Genomic DNA, 20,699 nt, shown 5'->3' on the forward strand with positions numbered 1-20,699 from the left:
TGTGTCAGACATTAATTGCGATGCTAATATTAAAAAAAAACACAACAGAAAACCCCTGTTGGGATTAAATAGACTATTTCATTCCTCAGTAGGTACATGAACATTTTAATACTTTCATTAGAAGTGTTTTTTAAAGGTCATGAAATATAATTGGTTTCATACTGCTTTTCAGAAAGCAACTTGCTGAACTATAAATTTTTCTAAGATTTTTGGACAGGCTGCTCACCTTTCAGTGAAAATACTGTGATATAGTGCAAGCGTTAGGGCATTAATGGACCATTTGTGCATTTGAGTCACTATGTAAAATGCACTGGCTGCAAGATTGCTGCTACTGTTGTGCATTTTCTTACAAGAATGTGCAATATCTGGTTGTTTTGATTTGATTTATTTTTAAATACACCTACATGACTTGAGCTTTTTACTAATACACCCAAAATGCCTCAATGACACATAAGGAAGTCCTATACAGTAGTTATGTATTTAACAGGGTGAGAGAAGAGGGGCTTTAGCTCTCAGTTAGCATCTGCAGGCATGCTACATGTCCCATTTAGGTCAGGACTATGTTTTCTCTTGAGTGATGTCTGTAGAAATGACCTAGATCGCGTTGCGCTTGGATAGACAAACGCAGCAGACGCAAACTGCTTGCTCCTTCCCTTCTGGCGCTGTATAAGCATTACAATGGCTGCACCTTGGATGTCCTACAGATGTTTCTGTCCTGTCACATCTCCCAGTTCTGTAGGGCAATCAGGATTTTCATTCATTGCTCCCCTTCACCGAGGAGAGCTGCCAAGCAGAATTTAAGGGGAACAGCTCACTGAGGGACCTGTGCAAGATCTGCAGTGAGCAGAGGTCAGGAAGCCTTGCAAAGTGCCAAGAACTGCAGGGAATGTAGGAGACCAAAGATACTGACAGTACCTGATGATAGAAAGTGCTGCTTTTCCAAGAAAAGAATTCCACATGAGTGTTATGACCCACCGTTTCTTGTGCCAGTGCTATCCCCCAAGTTCTCAAAATATACTCAGATTGATGGAACAAATACCTCGCTGTTCCTGCTTTAGGTTTTAGAAGCCGACAGTTTACAGCAAGTTTTGTCTATATGCAGTTCCATTTCAAGGGTGAGAAGAGGTTTCACGCTTTGTAGCGCTGATCTTGTGAGGCAAGCAAGCAAATATCATCATTAACTGCTGACAAGTGATCCGTGTTTCACTCTGGGCTGATATCATTGAGCAGCAAATCCTTTCAAGATGAGGTAGCTGCTCAGATCCGGAGGGAAGGGAGTGCCTTGCATCACCCCGCGGCTCGATTCTTGGATGACAGCCTCGCCGCTGGACTCGGGAGGGAGTCCCATCCAGCCTCCTCCAGCCAGAAGGCAGCAACTGAGGCACCGTCCCAAGGGCTGGAGGAAATGTTTAGAAAAGGGGGAAGCTCAGGTATCTTCAGGACACCAACACGGTTGTAGAGGAGTCCATAACAAACTAACTTTGTAGTTGGTATCCTATACGTGAAAATTTTGAAGAAGTATTTAGGAATACAAAATCTTCTTTTGTTCTATGACTGCACAAAAAAGGGCTTTGATTTCTTGAATTTCCCAAGAGGAAGAAAAAAAAAGCTTTGCGTTCACAGGTATTTCTCCAAGGATTTAGTGGTTCTGGACACTGGGAAATGTGAACAAACGTCTTTAACCAAACAGTGCTCATTTTCAGAAGAGGATAGTCGTAGTTAGTGTTTTGGAGGTGAGGTCCTCTTAAATGGAAGAGTACACTGGAAACTCATTCTTCAGCATGTGGTATGTGTTCAAAGTAAATCAACATGTAAGAATTACATTCCATTTCTTTCTGTATAGAGGTGTAATCACACCACATTCCTTCAGCAGCAATGAGAGCTGCCTGGTGTTATACCACATTCTTCCCCAGCTTCTGTGATGATATCAAGAAAGCAAGAGAGTCCTGCCCCTATTGTTAAGCTTTTGTGAGTAAACGAAAAGGTTAAAACTATTTTCCTGAGACAATTTTTAGAATACAGATATTTAAAATTATCTGGATTGTATTTCTTTCTACTAGTCTTCCTTTCCTAAATTTCCCAGAGCGTGTCGTGGTTGAATTATAAACACTACCCCTGGAGATCACGGAGTTACAGACAGAGTGATCAGAAGAGAAATACACCTCCATTTCCTTTTTCTCTATGATGTATTTCCGTTATGTGTGCACCTGTTAGTGCTAAAAGCCTATTTTTGCCACATAATGGTGTAGTTCTGAGAAGAAAAGTATTACAGCAGTATACACATAGGCAGCCCCATTAAGATTTAAATTTATTAGGTCTGATTTAATATGAAAATTTGAAATATTTACACAAGTCTGTTCCCTTTCTTATCACATCAATTTTTTTTCTTGTTTTGGTAAAGCTTTGTTAATGTTGGCAAGAAAAAAGATAAATGAAAAAAAAAAAGTTGTGAAGAATTATGAACTTTTACGCCACCAGTGTTCCCTGCCTCTTTCTTAGCTTGCCTGATTAACTCATTCCCTTTCAAAGCATTCCTGTTTATCGCTTTGCAAAACATCGTTTTAAAGAAGCGTTAGTTTATTTGCCTGCCACGTACTTTTGACTCGCAGGTACTGTCTGTCCTGAGCCAATTTCCACCATTAACAGCAAGGGTCTTCAAAGCAAGGACCTTCTCTTATCGTGATAACACAGCGCCTAATAACAAGTAGGCCTTATCTAAGATGATGTCCCGAGACACTCAGTGAAGTCTAGTCATTTGTCTAGGTTAGCAGCCTTGACCTGCTCCATCAACATCTTTGCTTGCAACGGGCATCATTCTTCTAGTCCGCCTCTTTGGCAGGTTTTTCTTCTAATCCTTCTCTAATCCATTCATAACTTCTTACTGTAGAAAAGTACTTCCTAAATTCATTGCAGATCCGTCACATTTTTGTCCTGTTCCTGAATGGAGTTCTGTCCTCCCCAAAGCTTTCCGTTACCTTCCCTGCCCCTCTTCGTACGAAAGGAGCAAACCATACTGAAGTCATGTATAAAGTGCTCCTGGATTTTGGTAAGAAAGACTAGAAACAGATAGTTTCCCTTTGTGCAAGATTCCTTATTTCCCTTTGCAGATTGTGGAAATTATCGGACGGGAGCATTGTTTGCGCTGCTGGTGAACTGAACAAACTGCATTAAAGTATTCCAATGCACATGCTCAAATATCTGGTTTAACTCCGGCACTGTTACTGCTCAGAGACAAGGAGAGTTAACCCAGCAATGGAAGACATACCTATCAGAGTTATACGATGAAGAAACATGTCTAGACAGGGGCTCTGGTTCTCACTGAGACTCCCTTTGGCATGCAGAGACAATGTTTATGCAAGAGGTCAAGACTCAATCCATTTCTCAAGCTGGAGCTTGAGATGAAGCTTTTCAAGAGAAGAAACTAGGAAGGAAATCCCCACCCATACGCTGGCTACTGAAAAAGGGGACAGGAGCTCGGAACAGCAGACACCATAGCCCTCTGAGACAGGATGTGTCTTGGGGAAATGATGTGTCTCTGAAGGGAAATGACTGCAGCTGTGGCTACAAAAAAATGCATGAGCTCCCATATCACAGGATTTTCCAGTGGTTAGTCACTAAGATAACTTCTAAGCCCATCCATCCAGAACAGATTAGTAACTGATGCACAGATATTCCATGCAGTTCTTTAGCTGTGTTATTTCCTCATCACGTCCTGCAGGACAGCACTATCCTCATGCAACTTTATAAGATGAAGAAAAAAGGCAGATTTTAAAGAGACAGGCATTGAACATAGCTTAAACAGATGCATTGCATTTTATTACCAGCCAGAGGTGAAAATTCACTTTCTGAATGAGGTAAATCCATCGTGAGAAACCATGTCCTGGTGCTTGGGCAAATGCCTGGGTTACACCTGTGTTCCAGCCCCGTTGTCTAGCTCGAGCCAACACTGTTCTCTGCTGTTGGATGTACAGTGTCCTCACAACCCATGACCCAATGACAGGCTTTGCATCACATTTTTAACAGCCTGGGACAAAGGGCAGAGCCTAGACTCAGTCTCTAAGCAGAGTGAAGTATCTTAGGCATAAAAAACGTTCCCTGATTTGTCTTATGTGCAAAATCAGTAGGAATGTCGACTCAAAGTACAAAGTAGGTCTTCAAAAGTCCTGGGCCAAAAAGAAGGTCTATTTCTGAAAAGTATTTCCTTTAGTCTTCCATGATTTCTACTTATTTACCCATAAAATATTGTCGATAATACAATTTCTTTAACAGACTCTCGGATGACTGGCTTTGTCAACTGCTTTGAGAGCTACATGCGAAGTATTCCAACTGAAATTGCTAAGGTTTCCTGAAGAACCACATGTTCCCTCATGCAACTGCTCTGCAGGACTTTCTCATGTTGCTTTGTGAATGAAATGACTGCAGAATCTCACCCTTAGATGTATTTGGCTGATATAAGTAGGTTAATAAAAGGCCTTACAGAAGAATACAGTTAGAAACAGTCTCCTCTGAGTGACACATATCAAGAATTTACTTTACTACTGTACTACAACATCTGTCTCTGGATATTGTCTAAATCAACTTGACATTGTGTATTTGTCCCAGCGGTACGCAACTTAGACAAATGAAGTGTTATTAGGAAGACTGTCAGCCCAAACAAGTATTTAAGAGAGTTGACATGCACCACTGTTTTTCAACCAGGCCATATGATTTAGCCACTAAATACCAAACCTTTTCTAATCTTTCCTATCCCCCACAGCCCAGCATCAATTTGAAAGAGCAGTTCTGTTGTCTGCAAAAGATGAGCTGTAAAGTCTCCAATATTGTAAGTCTCTCTGAGTCTTAATTATGCTGATACTGAGAGGAGGGTGCCACTGGCAGCGAAGCCAAAAGCTGACTCAGTCCTGCTGCTGTAAATTCACCCCATAGGCACTGTTGAACAAGAGTGATATGTTGGAAGGGAGCTGCTACGTTAAATCTATCTCTTGGTCTGCCTAGTGAACATCCTGCTTGGGGCAAAGCCACTATCTAGTGCTTCGGGAAAAGTAAAAAATGTTCTATGATACACCTTGCATCCGTGCAGCCAAGGAAAGCAGAGATGTTTTCCCGACTCCCAACAAACCTCCTGGAACATTATCTGATAAGCCTTAACTTTCTCATAATTAGCTTGTTCTTATTGGCCATCATTACTTACGTAGATAGAGGGATTAAAATACCATGATTCTAGCTTTACAGAATTGGGGCTTTCAAGAGGACCAATTTATCCCGTTCCAACCTGAGGGGCCGTGGCTCATAGAGACAAATACTGATAAAGACAGGGAACAAGGCTGGCAACAGCTCCTCTGCCCGTCCAATGCTGGCAGAGACAGCAAGCCTCTCACGGCAGTGTAAACGCTTTGCACAGCCCTCAGCCGGTAGTTCTGATTTTCTATGTTTCGTCAAGCAAATGGAAGTTTTTCCATGTGCCTCATACAAGTTACTTCCCAAGATTTCCATTCAAGAGGGGCGATTAATTCCAGGAGATTTATCAAATTATAACATTACAGTGTACTTCTACAGGTAATTGAATCCGCAAGGTTTGAAGACAAAAATAGCTAACAGAGCCTTAACCCCACAGGATTATTATTTTCTGCCAGGGGGGAGCAACCACTACGATTCAGAATGAGCCATCATCAGTTGTGCACGCTGCATACACCCCCTCGGTGTCGTGAATTACTGACGAGAACCCAGGCTAACTGGCTTTGGAAGCACTCTGCTTTGCTAGTCTGTAGACATTTATAAACACCTTACGTGAATACTAAATCTATAAATAAGATCAACCGTGACACAAAAGCATTTGTAGGTTCAATAAAGACAACAATCCCTCTTTTTTTTTAATCCAATTCCTAGCACTTTCTGAACTGCAGAAATACCAAACCCATCCCACAACCTGTACAAGCTTCTTTTGGGCTTTCTTTTAACAGAATCAGCCATGAGTCCACTGCGAAATCAATTTGAGAGTTATCTCTAAAATTATTTAATCCTAAAAATTATAAAGCAAGGTTGCATGCCAGATAAGAACAGCACAGACATTTAAGTAGGTTAGTGGGTCTGGTGAAGTGCTAAAAGTAACCTAAAGCAAAACCTGCCACCATGTGTCTTCAATCATCCTTTTATTCCACTCTTGAAAACCTCTAAAATAGAACTGGAGGAAAGGTGTTTGGTTTTTTATTGGTGAGTGTTGGGGTTTTTTTAGCGGTAGAATTCGGGGGCGATATATCTAATTAGGCGGTATGTCTAATAAAAGGTGTGAGGTCTCAGTTCTGTAATCAGATGTAATCATCCCACAAGCAGATGCATCTGGCCCTACGTGTGTGTGCATTCGCTCACTGACTGCAACATTCAGGGGTTTTTGAGCAAATGTCATCTCTCATTTGTTCTGCAAAGCGCCTGGCACAGTTTGGTTGCTACAAATTTAACAAACATTTGGATTATATTGCTAGAAAGACATTATGTTCCACTTTGAGCCTACAACAGTCGGTTGGCTATAAGGAAGTAAGCTCCCCGTTTAGTTGAAGTGTTTTGTGTTGTTTGGTTTTTTTGTCATGTTTATTCCTGGTTTTTTTTTTGGTTGTAACTATGGCACAGTGAATTCTGTTGACAGCTGCAAATCCACTGTGCAATACAGCAGATCAAGTTTTGTGTTTTGCAGCAGTGTGCGATATCTGCATATGCTATTGGTTATATGGAACAGAGAAGTTTTTAAAGATGGTCTGGACAAAAGCCGGTTGCAGGAGTGGGCTAATCTTCTAATTTTTCTTAAGTAATTTCTAGGATTATTTGCTATTAAAATTGGTTTTATTAGAAATTAGTATATTCCCCATTGTCAGTCTTCGTCAATCACCTGCGTTTTTCCTTTCTGACTTAATTTAAGTCTCGCACAGTTGTTACCATTCCTCTTCTACTTACATTTTCCTTCTCTAATCCCTGCCTGGCCACAGCCTGCAGGTGTTGATGTACTCTTAAGTACAGATGGGTTACTAGCTTCAGTTTTAGGAACTATATAAAACAATCCTTCCACGCAGGAGAAAGATTCCTGCTTAATTCAAGGCAAGTTTTGCAAAGCAGTTCTTCAGCAATGGAATGTGGATGTCCTGTCTGTCCCATCCCCCCGGCCTTTATTTTCCTATATGGGTAATGTTCTCTCTCTTGTAAGTTATATGGACTGCAGCAATGTTTTTTTTTAGCCATTAGGGGAAAGGAAATGACATATGGAGAGAATTCAAGTCCCTCCTCATTCCTAGAGAGTCTATCCAGAAAGTTAGTATGCTGAGCTCCGTCCAAGTGTCGTTTCCTGCTCAGAATTGGGAAGGGGAGCTGGAGGCGGGAGGAGAGATGGAGACGTAACATTAAATTGCTGCTTCTGATTAACAGCAACATTCTGCAAATGATTTCACAGTATTGCTTTGAACAGAATTGAACCTCCGCAGCCCAAATATGTGTAGCAATCCACTGATGAAAGAGCTATTTTTACATCTGTTTCATATAGTGGGTAAAAATGAAGTGATTTGGATGATGGAAATGTGCCTTGGAGATTATTCAAGATTTTCTGATAGCTTTGTACATCCAATCTTCCACATGCCCACAGAGCACAGTTACATACTCCTGGTATTATAACGATTTTACCACTCTGAACCTATACACAACGCAATCTGTTGCAGATAACAAGTTAAGCAGCTTTCCACTTTTTATATCTATAACTAAAAAAAAAAATCACGCCTTCGGAAGATGACCCCATGATTTTCATTTCACATTGCAATGCAAATTGAGGAAGATACAAAATGAAGTAGAACCTTCCTCGTACTGCCTCTTTTGTTGAGCTCATAGGTGTAATCCAACCTCTTCCGCAGTGAAATCAGCGCCATTGATTTTGCTTTTAGCATGTCAGTCAACTGAAATTCCCTTCCTGGTGTATGATTTATGCATCACTTCTGGATTTGGCCCATTGTTTTGTTTAAATGATTAGCGCAACATTTTAATGTGGTCAAGCAAGTTCTGCTTAATAAGAATTATTGGGATTTTTTCCCCACCCTGCTTTAATTTCCCCTCCTCATCTCTTTAAATCCCAGCTTCACTTCCCTCCCACTAATGACCCTCCCTAGAGCAGTGGGTGAACTGCAACCTGGAAACAGGCCACGGCTCTTCCACGAAATCTTCTGGCTTCTGCGGAAGAGCGTCCGTTTCCTGGAGCCAGTCTGAGACAGACAGTGCTCCGCAGTCAGAAACAGGACCGGAATCCAGTGACCCTTATTCCATATGAAGTGCTATGAAACTCACGGCAAATTAATTCTTCCGTAGCCGTGTACATGCTGAGTTTCTGCCTGACTCATGTCAGTGCCATGCTAAGGATCTATCATAAGGGGGTGTTTTCCAAACACAATGAATGACTTCGCACACTTGTAGCTTGAGTGTTCTCGTGAATGTTGGGGTTTTTTCTGAAATTTGCAATTGGGGGAGGTGTACCTTGCCCATTAGGAGGGGTCACCCAATTCCCTCAGACTTTTCTCCTGATATGTTCCCCTGGAGGCGAGTCAAGCTTAAGTTTTTTACTCAGGCCAAAGGGTTAATGTGTTTCCTATTAGGTTTTAAATGAGTGCCAACGTTTTCCTTTCTAGGCCAAATATCACCAACTACAATTAACCTTCATGACTGACTTCTGTTTTGAATAACAGGACTTTTTCCCCCAAATTATATACACTCCCAAAATTTAGACCTGCGCTTACATGTTATGTCATACCTCATCACAAAAGACATTGATTCCTGCCGGGGTAATCCTATATTCAGCAAAGGGCTAATGGTGACCAGAGGTGCCGTGGGTCAACTAGAGGAGTGGACATCAGGATTCCCAGGCTCCAGGTTTATCCTACCAGCTACTTTCTGGATGTCTGTGGGTAACTTTCTTGTATTGCAGTTTGCTCTGCTGCAAAATAGATTTAGAAACAGAAGAGATCTGTGAAATACTGTTGGCTAGTCAATTCCTTTTCCTGTAAACTTACAGCTGTTCATTTTTGCTGATATACCGCTGGTAGTTCTGTGCAATTTAAATCATTCTGTATAGGGTGGCAGGAAGCAGCTTCACTTAAGAGCGTATTTCACAGTCTAAATCACAGGCAAATAAAGGAATAGATTTCTCCTAGTTTAACCATTTCTAGCTTTTCTAACCGTTTCTAGCCAGGCTATTGAAGAACAGGACTGCAAACCCTCTGCTCCTCTTTCAGAGCCCAGCATCTTTGGAATCAGCAAGTGGAAGCACTCACACCCACAGCATCTGCTAGCATCGGAGTTTCAGAGGTGGTTACATTTGCTGGGATGTTAGACTGAAATCTTGCCATCGCTCCGCAGATAAAAGAGTATTAGTAACAACTGCATTCCAAGGCAGTTGATGTCCGCAGGGGTCTGTTATCGTTGCTCTCAGCACCAAGGGGTTGGCAGACCGACACACAGGCCACCAGATATTTATTCCAGCCCTTGTCCTGAATTAGGCATGTGCCAAATAAAGAAGGCTAGCTCTTAAATCTGGCTGGGCAATGCACAAAAAGCCCCCAACCAACGAACAAGGAACAATAACAATTCTCCTCTCCCTTTTTGCTCCTACTGCTTTTTTAAGCTAGAGACGCAGCCTAGTAGGTGACTGTGATCCTAACCTCAGAAATAGTTTGCATTTTCTTAGAATAAGGAGTGACTCACCCCAGTCACTTACTCATAATCACTGTAGATTGTTGCTTGTGGAAATACGTCCTGCCAAGAACAAGGCTCATTGGCAGATAGGCTGAACACATTTTTCTTGGATAAAAACAAAGTCTCGGTCCCCAGAAAGTTAATAATTAAACCACTGAGGTGTCAGGCACTTAGAGAAGAATTTGCAGTGTTCTATTATTAACTCAGTATATTAGATAATTCTGAAACAAGTAGTGCAGGAAAAAAAAGTAGAGACAACACTATTCAGCAAGTGTTCTGTGTTCTCATCCCCTTTTCTATATACGGGGATAGAAAAGCCAAACTAACTACATACATACTAAAAAGCAGTTAGAGTAAGGAGTTTTTCAAAGTAGCAATACCTTGAGATACCATATTTAATCTGGTTAAGTATTCGGGAATTAGCACATAAATATTTTCTGTAACTACAAGAGGTGCCCCGATGGACTTTTATCTCAGTGTTTTCTTAATAGGGAAATAAAGTACATCATACCTGAGCCGTCCAGGCAGGATGAAACTGCACCAACCTCGTCGAAGCAAGCGAGACTGTGCGATTGCCTGTAGCACCCTCTACTGGAAGATGCAGCATTTTACAGAGTTAGAAATCGAAAATTACTCAAGAATTCTGTCATTGTCCTTATAAACCTACAAACATAAAGTATATGGAAGCAGTGATTTCATTCATTAAAGCTGACTTCTAATATCTGCTTTTAGATAGGTTAATTGTTTCAGTTCTCTACAGACAGTTACTCACAAAATAGTGATTTTAACACTGATGTTTTCAGGTGAAATTCAGAGGTTTGACAACAAAGCAAAGGACACATGAGGCTTCACTGCAGATGCATAAAATCCCTATTTGGTTGGTTTAACCCCCCAGAGCATTAAGGGCACTGCAAGGCAGATGGTTCTTTCCACTTTGCATGGGTACCCTAAGATAATGCTGGAACGTGGTCCCAAGGGGGTTCAGTATCTGTGGTGTTAGACTCGGGTTCTGCTCCTCCATCTGTCCCCACCTACAGCTTCTTCTGCAGGTGCTGGGTGCCACCTGCAGCCCCTCCTGCAGGTACAGACGGCAGGCAGGGCTGGGAACGTGCTGCAGCCGGGTCTCACCCTTTGCTGACAGCACAGGCAGAAGGTCAGTAACGCTGACATCAGGTCCTCAAGTACAAGATGCAATAGAGTTGCAATAGTTATTGATCTGAAAGCTTATTACTTGCTGCAGCTTTGCTTTGGGGTAAAGAAAAAACAGAGTGGTACACTCAAAAGTAAGAAGTCATATTTAACTAGTTCAGGATACTGTGATTTTTGCAAGACTATCTTTTGTGACAGGTAAAGTCTGCAACCCCTGATGATACACCAGTGACACCAATGGCAGTGTCTCCGAGGCCACGTTCTGAGCTTGATGGAGGAGCTCACATGGCCTTAACAGCCCAGCCGCAGCGTGCTCAGGCTGGCGAGTGCTCTGCAGGAAACATTCCTATTAACCATAAGAAGAGATACAAATATACACGCAGACAGATTATCTGCTACCTTTTGTAACTTTTTCACCATCCAACAGTACCTAAGATCCAAGCAAGTGGCTTGCACAGAGAGGTCCGTCAGCAGCCTCCGAGCAGGGAGGGTACCATTTTTGCAAGCAAACATGAAATAGACAGTAATAGACTCGCACCACAGTAATGGAAGGGAGAGTAGCATCTTCCACATTAGCACTAACTCCTTTAAATAAGTCTTTAGGTAGGCATACCTAATATGCCTCTCATAATGGTAATCTAGGCTTAGAAAGAACATCCTTTTAAGATCAAGTATTCTTAATGAAGAATTTAAAGAGTTACACCCAAATGCACTTATACATGCATATGCACTTTAAAATAGAGTTGAAAGCACACAAGCAGATCAATGTACAAGACCAAACCAATTAATTTATCGGGTTCACTTAGCAAAGTACAAGGTGGGGGTTTCTTTTGTTTGATTTTTTTTTTTTAACCCTCCTCATGAGGGGGGAAGCAAAGCCTATGAGAACTCGGGGAGAATTGCTTAGGTTTTTTCCCCTCCCACCTTCTATTAATAATTGAAAAGATACTTAACATACAATACTGCAGTGACATGTTATGTTTCAAATATAAGTCATGCTTATGAGAAATCTAGCCAAGAAAAACTGACTTCTCCTTGCACCATTACAAGAGCTAGAAAAGCTCAGAGCTGAATCAATTTAGTTATTCAGACAAATTGACTCCTGGGAGGTTCCCGTTAACAAAATAGCTCAATCCAAGTTTTTCCAGAAAGCTGGAAAACAGGACTACAGTTCTTCCTCTGACTACTACCCCCCGCCTCCAAAACCCAACCCTGCACAACGACCTTAAGAGACAGCATAGGTTACTGTAAGTAAGAATTTAGAAGCAGAGGGGCAATATAGCCCAAGATGAGGCCTTCATTTTCGCTCTTTAGAGCAGACAACTGCTTCAAAGCATTTCCTGTGCTCTGTGCTAAGACTACCTGAACATATTTATAATTGGTTAACCACTGTACTTATACCTCCTCCACACTAATTGCTTGCAGTTAAGTAGTGCTATTACAATCTTTAAATATTTCTCCAAAAAGGCAGAAGATAGTTTAGCTCCGTTATGAACAGGGTAGAAACTCATATTTCCATAAGGGATATCTAGAGAGAAGCAGCAATTCATTAGTTCTGCAGTAATAGACGGCTGCTACATGCAGAAGTCAGAGCTTGGGGTGATCAAGCTGTTTCAAAACCGCCATCTTCAGATTTGAACCTCTCATGGTTTAGGCCTGTGTTCTTGCCATTATACGTTTTAATTAAGTATACTTACCGTAGTCACCTTTTAAAGGCAATTGACACAGTTCAATTTGATGTATTGATGTCACTTTATTGAACTTTAAACATAAATCTTCTTTAAAAGCCTACTCTGTACTGATTACAGCAATAGGTTATGTAGAATGTAATAGGTATGAAGAGGTTATGCAGAGCAGTGGCTCATGCTTTGCGAGAAGCCTGTATTGCCCACTTGCATTCTTGTGCATGACAGGGACAGTAAGAGCCAGAAAGAGAATATTTACAGGTACATCTCAGAAAGAATGAAGTTTACAGTTAGAAATTCACATAATATGTACAGTTTTTAACTGTTCAAGTATGTTTCAGTTGGACAAAGTGCTACAGGTCACATAAAAAATACAGTAAAACCCAAGAACTATTAAGACAAAGAGGCAGCAGTCATTTGTGTGCCAAACTTGCAGGTTGTTGCAGTATATGCAAGACCTAGAAGTTGAAAGTATCTGGAGTATTGCCCTGAATTTGGAAAGTGTAGCTATCAGCAGTAGATTCCGGTACCACATTTTGGTCTTCCTCCTCCTAAAAGGAAAAGAAGAGTTTTGAAAGAGCAGTAGCTTTCAACCTAGTAGTCAGTGCTAGAACAGAAAATAAAAATGGAAAAAAAATAATCATCCTGCAGCCACTTACTTCTGCTGAGAAATATTTCTCAATCAGGGTAGATGAGGCTTTGTACACTTGTTCATTTTCATGTGACTGAAGAGCTTCAATTTTGTCTAGACCTCCACACTCCTCAATCATGAGGCAAAGTTTTTCAGTCTCATTAATCTTCTCAGCAGTCTGCAAGAGACAAGCATGGGATAATCTCAGGAAAGATGCACGTCACCAACGACTGGAGAACCATTAGCAACACCTTGGACAATAACCAAGTCTACTCCATTCACATACCAAGAAGATATTAGAAATAGCATCCAGAATAACTAGCACAGTTTTGCTGTCTTTAGCTGAGAGAAGATTCAGTAGGGGTTCAACGACACCAGCCTGAACGAGATACACGATCTGTTCAGTTGTTCCACCGCTTGTGTAGTTAGTCACAGCCCACACAGCTTCTTTTTGAGATTTGAAATCCCCCTATGAAAATAAAAGCAGGATATTTAAACACAAACAGCAGTAGTAATAGCAAGAGCCTCAACCTAGTAAATAAAGTTTTTGTTTACCTTCCTGAGAATACCAATGAGATAAGGTACAAGACCATGGTCCACAACTCGCTGGATTTGGTCCTGTCGTCCAGCAGTGATGTTGGACATTGTCCACGCTGCTTCTTTCTGAATGTTGTTTTTATGATGAGAAAGGAGACTTGGAAAGACAGATAGTGCTCCTGAGTCAATAACAATTTGTGTCTGCTCATCAGTACCAGTGACAATATTTCCTATGGCTCTTAATGAAGGAGTCTGAAATAAATATGAAATAGAACTTAAGAAAAGAGGTGTATTTGAACAAGTACAGCCATACTTGATGCCCCTCTGCTCGAGCTTTCCCAGTTAACAGCATGTTATGATGAGTTTTAAGCACCTCATTAGCATTACACCTGCAGACATTAAGCATGCCAAGACTGCACACCTTCCAAGGCCAATCTGCAAAAAACTATCCATGGCAGAGCTTCGGAAAAACTATCTCCTAAGTATTAATGCAGTTTTATTATACTATATTATGTTGTGCGCAGAGTCCACTTCAAACACTGTACCTAGAACGAGTATTTGAACAGTAGTTTAGAGTTAAAAGCAAGCTTTAAAAGATGTTGACTACTGCGCTGGCCTGTGGGTTAAATCCAATGATTATGTAAAGAAGATTGATAGTCTGTAACAGCAACAGCCAACACCTCATGTGGGGCAGTCTCCAGGCAAGATAGAAGCTCAAAGTTTTACCCACGCAAAACCTGGAACAATCATCAGATTTACGTATAAAAAGAATAATTCAGTTACATGCACACTATTCCAACTGCAGTTTTATTCACAACTCAAATCAAGCAACAGCAATCTGCATATCTGATAGCTTACCATTATTGGCAGTTCACTACATCCCAGGAGTTTCACAAGTTGTGGCACCAATCCTGTCTTCACTACAACTTCTATCCTGTCATTGGAACCATCTGTTAGATAGGAAAGTGCCCAGCATGTGTCTGCTAACACCTCACGATCGTCATGGTGTAAGAGCCGAACAAGGGTTGGAAGAATCTGCTCAATAGCTTCTATGGGTGGTGCAGGATTCTTATTACGACACAGGTTTGAGAGGGTCCAGGTAACATTGCGTAAATATCCGGACTGCAAGAGTTGAAATAAATGGGTAGCAACTGTTTAGTTACTTGAGCTCTTTTGCTCACTTATTAGTAACTGTAACTGGAATTGTACTGCACAACTTACAGCCAGAGAGGAGAGATCAGGAACAGCCAGTAGACTCAGCAGTGGTGTAATTGCACCAAATTTAATAACCAGATCTCTGTAGGTAGAACCATCCCCTGAGAAAACAAGAAAAATAGCCAGGTGAAGACCAGACTAGAGGGATGTGCGCATACAGAATCATTATGTGTTAGAGGATGAATTCTTCTGCTTAAGGGATAGATAAAATAAAAAGAAATGAGGACAAAAGGACTACTGCCATGGTTAAGTCATATGGCAAGCATGTGTTTTTCTAATCAAGCCACTGAGCTTGATATTTTTTCTGTTGGAAAAAGAGATAATTTAGTGTATGTTTTTATACAGCTTTTCTTAGAGTACATTTTTAAGCAGGGACGTACATATTTCTTTGAAAACGTATCTAAGCCCTACTACTAGAACAGAGCTCTTCCCACAAAGATGGGACTTCAAATGCATTATAATAATTGGTTGCATGATGGGGTTCTACTGTATAATGCTGAAGGAATGTCAAACTGAATTATTCTATTGCAACATACAGAAAGTGCCTTACAATTGAGTTTAATACAGCAAATACAAATATTATAACTATATTATTAATTTTGACCTGTTTGGGATTTTTTTTTTTTTTTTTTTTTTTTTTTTTTTTTTTAAGAATAGCATCCAACACTTGCAAATCAAGTAATCCTGAAAGGTGCACGAGAAACTTCAGTATATTTACTTTCACATCAGTAAGTAGCTGTTTTAAAGCAAGGAACACTGGCTATCACATGAGCTATCTGCTTCCTCCCTTCCCCCTTCTAGTCACCACACAGAGCAGAGCTCATTGATAGGTCAAAACCGTCAAGTGAGATATGTGGAAAAAGCCCTATAACAGTTGTAGGACTGTTATATAGCTCTATCTGAACTGAATCAAAATAGGGAAGCAATCCATGTAATGCTACACACAGATTGCCAGGTATTGCATGAGATATCTTATACCAGGTCTGAAGATGAAAATTGTCCATAACATATTCCAAATCGCAGAGCATGTCTTTACTCGAGAAGCATTACAACAGAGTTCCAAAGAAGCTCAGCATGCTACATGACATGTCAGTAGAAGTGTCCTCCTATGTTAAAGAAGGGAGCAGGTCTGAAAGGGTTGTGTAGCGTATTGACATACCTGCAATATTTCCTAACGCCCACACAGCCTGTTCACTGATGTGAGTATGGGGAGAGGCCAGTAGCGAAATAAAAGCTGGAATAGCCCCTCCATCTACTACGGCCTTTGTTTGTTCTGATGTACCAGAAGCAATGTTGGTAAGCGCCCAGGCAGATTCAAACTGAATAGGGCTACAGTCTGCTCTACCCAAGAAGGAGACAAACTTCGGAATCAAACCAGCCCGAATTATGTTATCTATTGGGGGCTGCTTCTCTCTTGAGAGGAGTTTCCTATGGAGGAAGACAAACAAAAAGCATTATTTTTGCCTGCAGAGGTCTGAACAACAGATTCCATTAATCAGTCTAAAAAGATTAATTTTTAAAAAAAAAAAGTTTAGCATTGCCTTAACATTCAGAAAAAGCGACACAACATGAAGGAGAAATATAGACAAGCTGAATACTAGCTTCTTAAACCTCTGTTAACATTGTTTTTGGCATGTCTTCACTATATGAGAGGTTCTGTTCAGACTCTGAAATGAAGCAGACCTGCAGGAGTCATAATACATCTGAACTGCTAGAGGTTTCTCAGCAGACAGGTTAACGACTGCCAGAAGCAGCACTGCAGCAATATACGAGCTTGCTAAAGAGACTTTAGATTTGAAGCAGAAAGGAATATTTGGTATACTTCAAACCCCAGTCATCCTACTGTTCACATTACTCTAAAGTAGATCATTGGACTCAAATATTGTAGTCAAGTGTTAACACAGTTTAAAGATACCTTATTCTGCTATAACAAAGGGTTTATTACCTTTACTCCTACAAGTCTGAGACTGACTACTGTCCATTTTACTACCTCAAAACCACCAGAAAGCATTACTACTTCCTCGTGAAATGTTCAGGCATTTAAACATTCAAAAGCCACACTATTTCAATAAAATTATGACTAAATTAAGTGCACCTAAACATTGTGTATCAGGGTGACTCAAGGTTTTGAAAATACTGTCTGATAAGAAGAGTCATAGCTGCTGCCATAAGCCAATTCTTTTACCTTGCCTAGTTACTGGCTTGCACAGCTGAATTGGTTACCTCTGAACTCCTTACCTGGCAGCTTGAGTAGCCTGTAGCTGAAGCTCCATATTATTACTATTAACTCCTTTGACTATTTCTTCAACTGTCCAGTGTGCCAAAACCTGTACAATAAGAAGTTACATGAAGACTTTGTTGGGAGAGGCATGTGTCTTCATGATCACAGAGGCCTTCTATGCAATACCATGAATAGACTCCATTTTACTACCTCTTCCTTTATTAAAAGATTATACCACTATGTGATACTACAAAACCCCATCAGCCACAGCTTTATCTACACTTGTCTGAACTACTGAAAGCTTTCTTTAATCAAGCGCTTCACACCACTGTTACAGTAGGCTTAAACACAACGGGCTAAGCTACATGTTAAGAGTGTTGCCCGTTAGAGTTGGTAGTATAGACTTAAGCTGGTAGTGTATATGTAGTAGCGCTGTGTCCCACAGGAGAAGGGATTCATACTAGTGTGGCTGCATGAGCTCATACTGCAAGACCTCCAAGGGTACCTGTTCCAAGCACCTACTTACCTGATTACTCCTGTTTTCCTGAAGTGGAGAAGTAGCATCATCTGGTAAAGTGCTAACATTTCTTCTTTTAAGCATCTGGTCATCTTTCTTAGCTTTCCTCAGCTCTACATTGACTTCAATACGCCGCCTTCTCATTTCCTGTATAATATACATTCATAGTAAGTCCTTGGCTTTTACAACTCATGTTTAAAGAGATGAGGGCTAGCTAAAGTACTAAGTGTATCAAAATACTCACGGTAGTATCCTTTCCTTTGTTCTTGAATCTGTTCAAACGAGCTGCTGCACTAGCGTTCTCATTAGTGGACATCTTGCTTATTAGATTTTTGAGACACACAGATAAAAATAAGCCTGAAAGCAGCAAATAATAAACAGTAAGTTTACTTTACAAGAGTTAAGCTTAAAAACTAGGATCAATACTTGAGAATGAGACACTTGTCCCTATTAGATACAGTAACAGCTTCTATCTTGCTAGAAGATACTAGAGACATGAAAGCTGTCTCTTTAAATGCCTAGGTGTTACAGCAAGCTCTAACATTAACACAAAAGCAGTAAACACATATACATCGTTTCATAACTCTTCCAACCACAAACATTATTGGAGCCATCGTTTTTAGGAGCAAGATTGACCTTCCTTCCCCTAGACAGCACACATACGTTAAAAACTACTTTCACTGCGTCGTATCTGTATTGCACAGGCACCCCACCGAGTCCCACCCCGACCCCTTTTGATGGGAACAACGAGGTGCCGCACTGGCAACGTCCCCCGGGGGGCCTTGCTGTGCCGGTGCAGCCAGCAGCACATAGTAGCAGCTACACCGCTAACAGAGGCAGGCCCCCGCACCTTAGTCAGCTCCAAGGTGACCCACCGCACAAGGACGGCCTTCGTTTCGCCCACAACTCAGCCGGACCACGCAGCCCCTTCTAGGACGTGCCAGCCCCACTCCAGCCAGCGGCCTGCGACTGTGGAGACCCGACAGGTTCCGCAGGGAGTCCCCCCTTGTAGGGCCTGCCTCACCGCCGACGGAGCCCAGCCCCTTCCGACGGAGCCCCGCTGCCCCTCACCCGGCCTCCCACCGCCCCGGCTCCCCCCCCGCCCCGGCTCCCCCACCACAGTCTCCGCGCACCAGCCGCCGTCCCACGAGCACGCCGCCACTGCCCTCGCCCGCTCCGGGCGGCATTTAAATTTCCCGCGCCCTCGCCCTGCCATTGGCCCGTTCGAGCCATAGCAACCTCCTGATTGGCCCGTTTGAAATGCAGCCCGTCTCGCGATGCGGGGGAACGAATCTCCGCCGTGCTCCCGGAAGGGCGGACCAGACCTCACGTATTCGCGCACCACGTTCCCGCCTCAGCACTACAACTCCCGGCACCCAGCGCGAGGGGACACCGCCGCGCTCCCGCCTCACCCGCTCGCCGGGAGGCGGCGCGTGGCACGCCGGGAGCTGTAGTTTCGGGGGGCTCTGCGGGCCGGCCCGGGAAGGCGAGCGGGGTGGCGGGCTGGGTTTGCACCCCTGGATGGGGTGAGGGGACGGAGGTTGTCCCGCTGTGAGCGGTCTGAGGCAGCGACGTGCCATTTCCTCACGTACAGACTAATTTCTACCTCACTAACTGCCCGGTCACCACAGCCTTCTCCTGAGACTCCCCATGTCATCTCCCAGAAACGTGGCACACAGGAATTTAAAGACAACGGGATGTGAGGTTGCAGTTTAAAGCAATTCAACAGCAATCAGGACAGATTGAAATTAAATCGTACAGAATAACAAAAAAAAGCATGCCTGTCCTTGTGGCACGCCCAGAAAATCAACAGATTTGGGGTTGTTTCAGATGGGTTTGGCCTGTTTACAAGGGATGGAATACAAAGGAACACCCTGTTTCACAGGAGGTGTAATTCAAACCAAAAAACCTGGGGGAAAAACATGGCTCTGCCCGCAGCTCAAGCACTTCAACATCTATAACGTACAATTCAGGGCAGAGAAGTGTCAGAGTTGCACATTGATACATTGGTGTGTTAAACCATTACATTAAACATTTATACTGCTCTGCAGATGCACACACTAGTTGACAAAGACATCTGCAGAGGAATTACCAGTAACATTTCACATAGCTTGTTTTGGGCCTTACAGTTCTGACCTTTGTAAAAGAAAAACATCACAAAACCATTTAAGGAATAGTAGGGAAGTCAAAAGAAGAGAAAGCACTTGAGTCATAAACGGAGATACTGAAAAAGGACTGGTTTGACAGAAAAAAAAGCAGCTCAAAAGTAGAAATCAAGGTAAGACACCTGGTGTGCAGAAGGATCCGAGGGCCAGCGTGAAGAGTCTGCTGGGTCATAAATTGCTGGAGAGTCTGTGGTCTGGAGCAGCATGACCTGGACGAAGGAGATGAGGAGGGTGCAGGGCTGGGTGTTCCAGGGCAGGGAGGCAGCTGTCGGCCATTTGGAAATGCGAGGTAGCTGTGTAGGAGGGCAGGCCGATATGGGGTGAACATGCCTTGGGGTGGCAGGGCAGTGTCACAGCATGAAGGGCCGTTATCAACAGCGAGGGCGACAAACAGAAGGGTGGGGGAGTGCTGCGGTTGAGGGAACTGCCACAGCGGAGGGTGCACAGGAGGGAAAAAGGCCTGTGAGGGCAGGAAGACCCGCGAGGGGAGAAAGCCCAGTGCGGAGCCAAGAGGATGGAGATAACGTCAGCGGAGGAGGGACGGGACGGCGCGAAGCCGGGAAGCCCGTGAGGGGAAAAGGGTCCCGGTGAGGGGGCGGCTGTGGAACGAGCGGGTCCCCTGAGGGGGGCGCTAACGGCCGCCGCGCGCGACGCGCCGAGGCGGAGGGGCGAGGCCTCCCGCTCACAAGCGGGGAGAACGTGAAAGCACCTTTGGGGGCGGAGCCAGCGCCGGCCGGGCGGGGCTCTTACGGCACGGCACGGGTTGCTTTTGCTGGGTGACCCAGTGGCCTAATGGATAAGGCATCAGCCTCCGGAGCTGGGGATTGTGGGTTCGAGTCCCATCTGGGTCGTGCCGTAGACGTTT

The 20,699-nt window shown here is 42.9% G+C and overlaps 1 protein-coding gene and 1 non-coding gene across 6 annotated transcripts; one reads left to right on the forward strand and one right to left on the reverse strand.

Moving 5' to 3' along the window:
- Positions 1-12,623: 12,623 nt before the first annotated feature.
- KPNA2 (karyopherin subunit alpha 2) lies at positions 12,624-20,001 on the reverse strand. 5 transcript variants are annotated; one of them, XM_063352026.1, is made up of 11 exons: positions 19,957-20,001; positions 17,914-18,026; positions 17,679-17,816; positions 17,170-17,258; positions 16,091-16,359; positions 14,938-15,032; positions 14,575-14,838; positions 13,735-13,968; positions 13,466-13,648; positions 13,208-13,357; positions 12,624-13,099 (listed from the first exon to the last, which is right to left on the reverse strand). In XM_063352026.1, the coding sequence occupies exons 2-11, from the start codon at positions 17,983-17,985 to the stop codon at positions 13,007-13,009; spliced, it is 1,587 nt and encodes a 528-aa protein (XP_063208096.1). In that variant the 5' UTR covers positions 17,986-18,026; positions 19,957-20,001; the 3' UTR covers positions 12,624-13,006. The 5 variants fall into 5 exon arrangements, with proteins under 5 accessions (XP_063208096.1, XP_063208095.1, XP_063208093.1 ...); XM_063352025.1 differs by lacking the exon at positions 19,957-20,001 and adding an exon at positions 18,909-19,010; XM_063352023.1 differs by lacking the exon at positions 19,957-20,001 and adding an exon at positions 18,520-18,699.
- Positions 20,002-20,612: 611 nt separating this feature from the next.
- On the forward strand, positions 20,613-20,685 carry TRNAR-CCG (transfer RNA arginine (anticodon CCG)). Its single transcript has one exon. It is a non-coding gene; the product is annotated as a tRNA-Arg (tRNA).
- Positions 20,686-20,699: the final 14 nt, after the last annotated feature.

The sequence above is a fragment of the Chroicocephalus ridibundus genome, chromosome 14, assembly GCF_963924245.1.
Source record: "Chroicocephalus ridibundus chromosome 14, bChrRid1.1, whole genome shotgun sequence".
Lineage (NCBI taxonomy): Eukaryota > Metazoa > Chordata > Aves > Charadriiformes > Laridae > Chroicocephalus > Chroicocephalus ridibundus.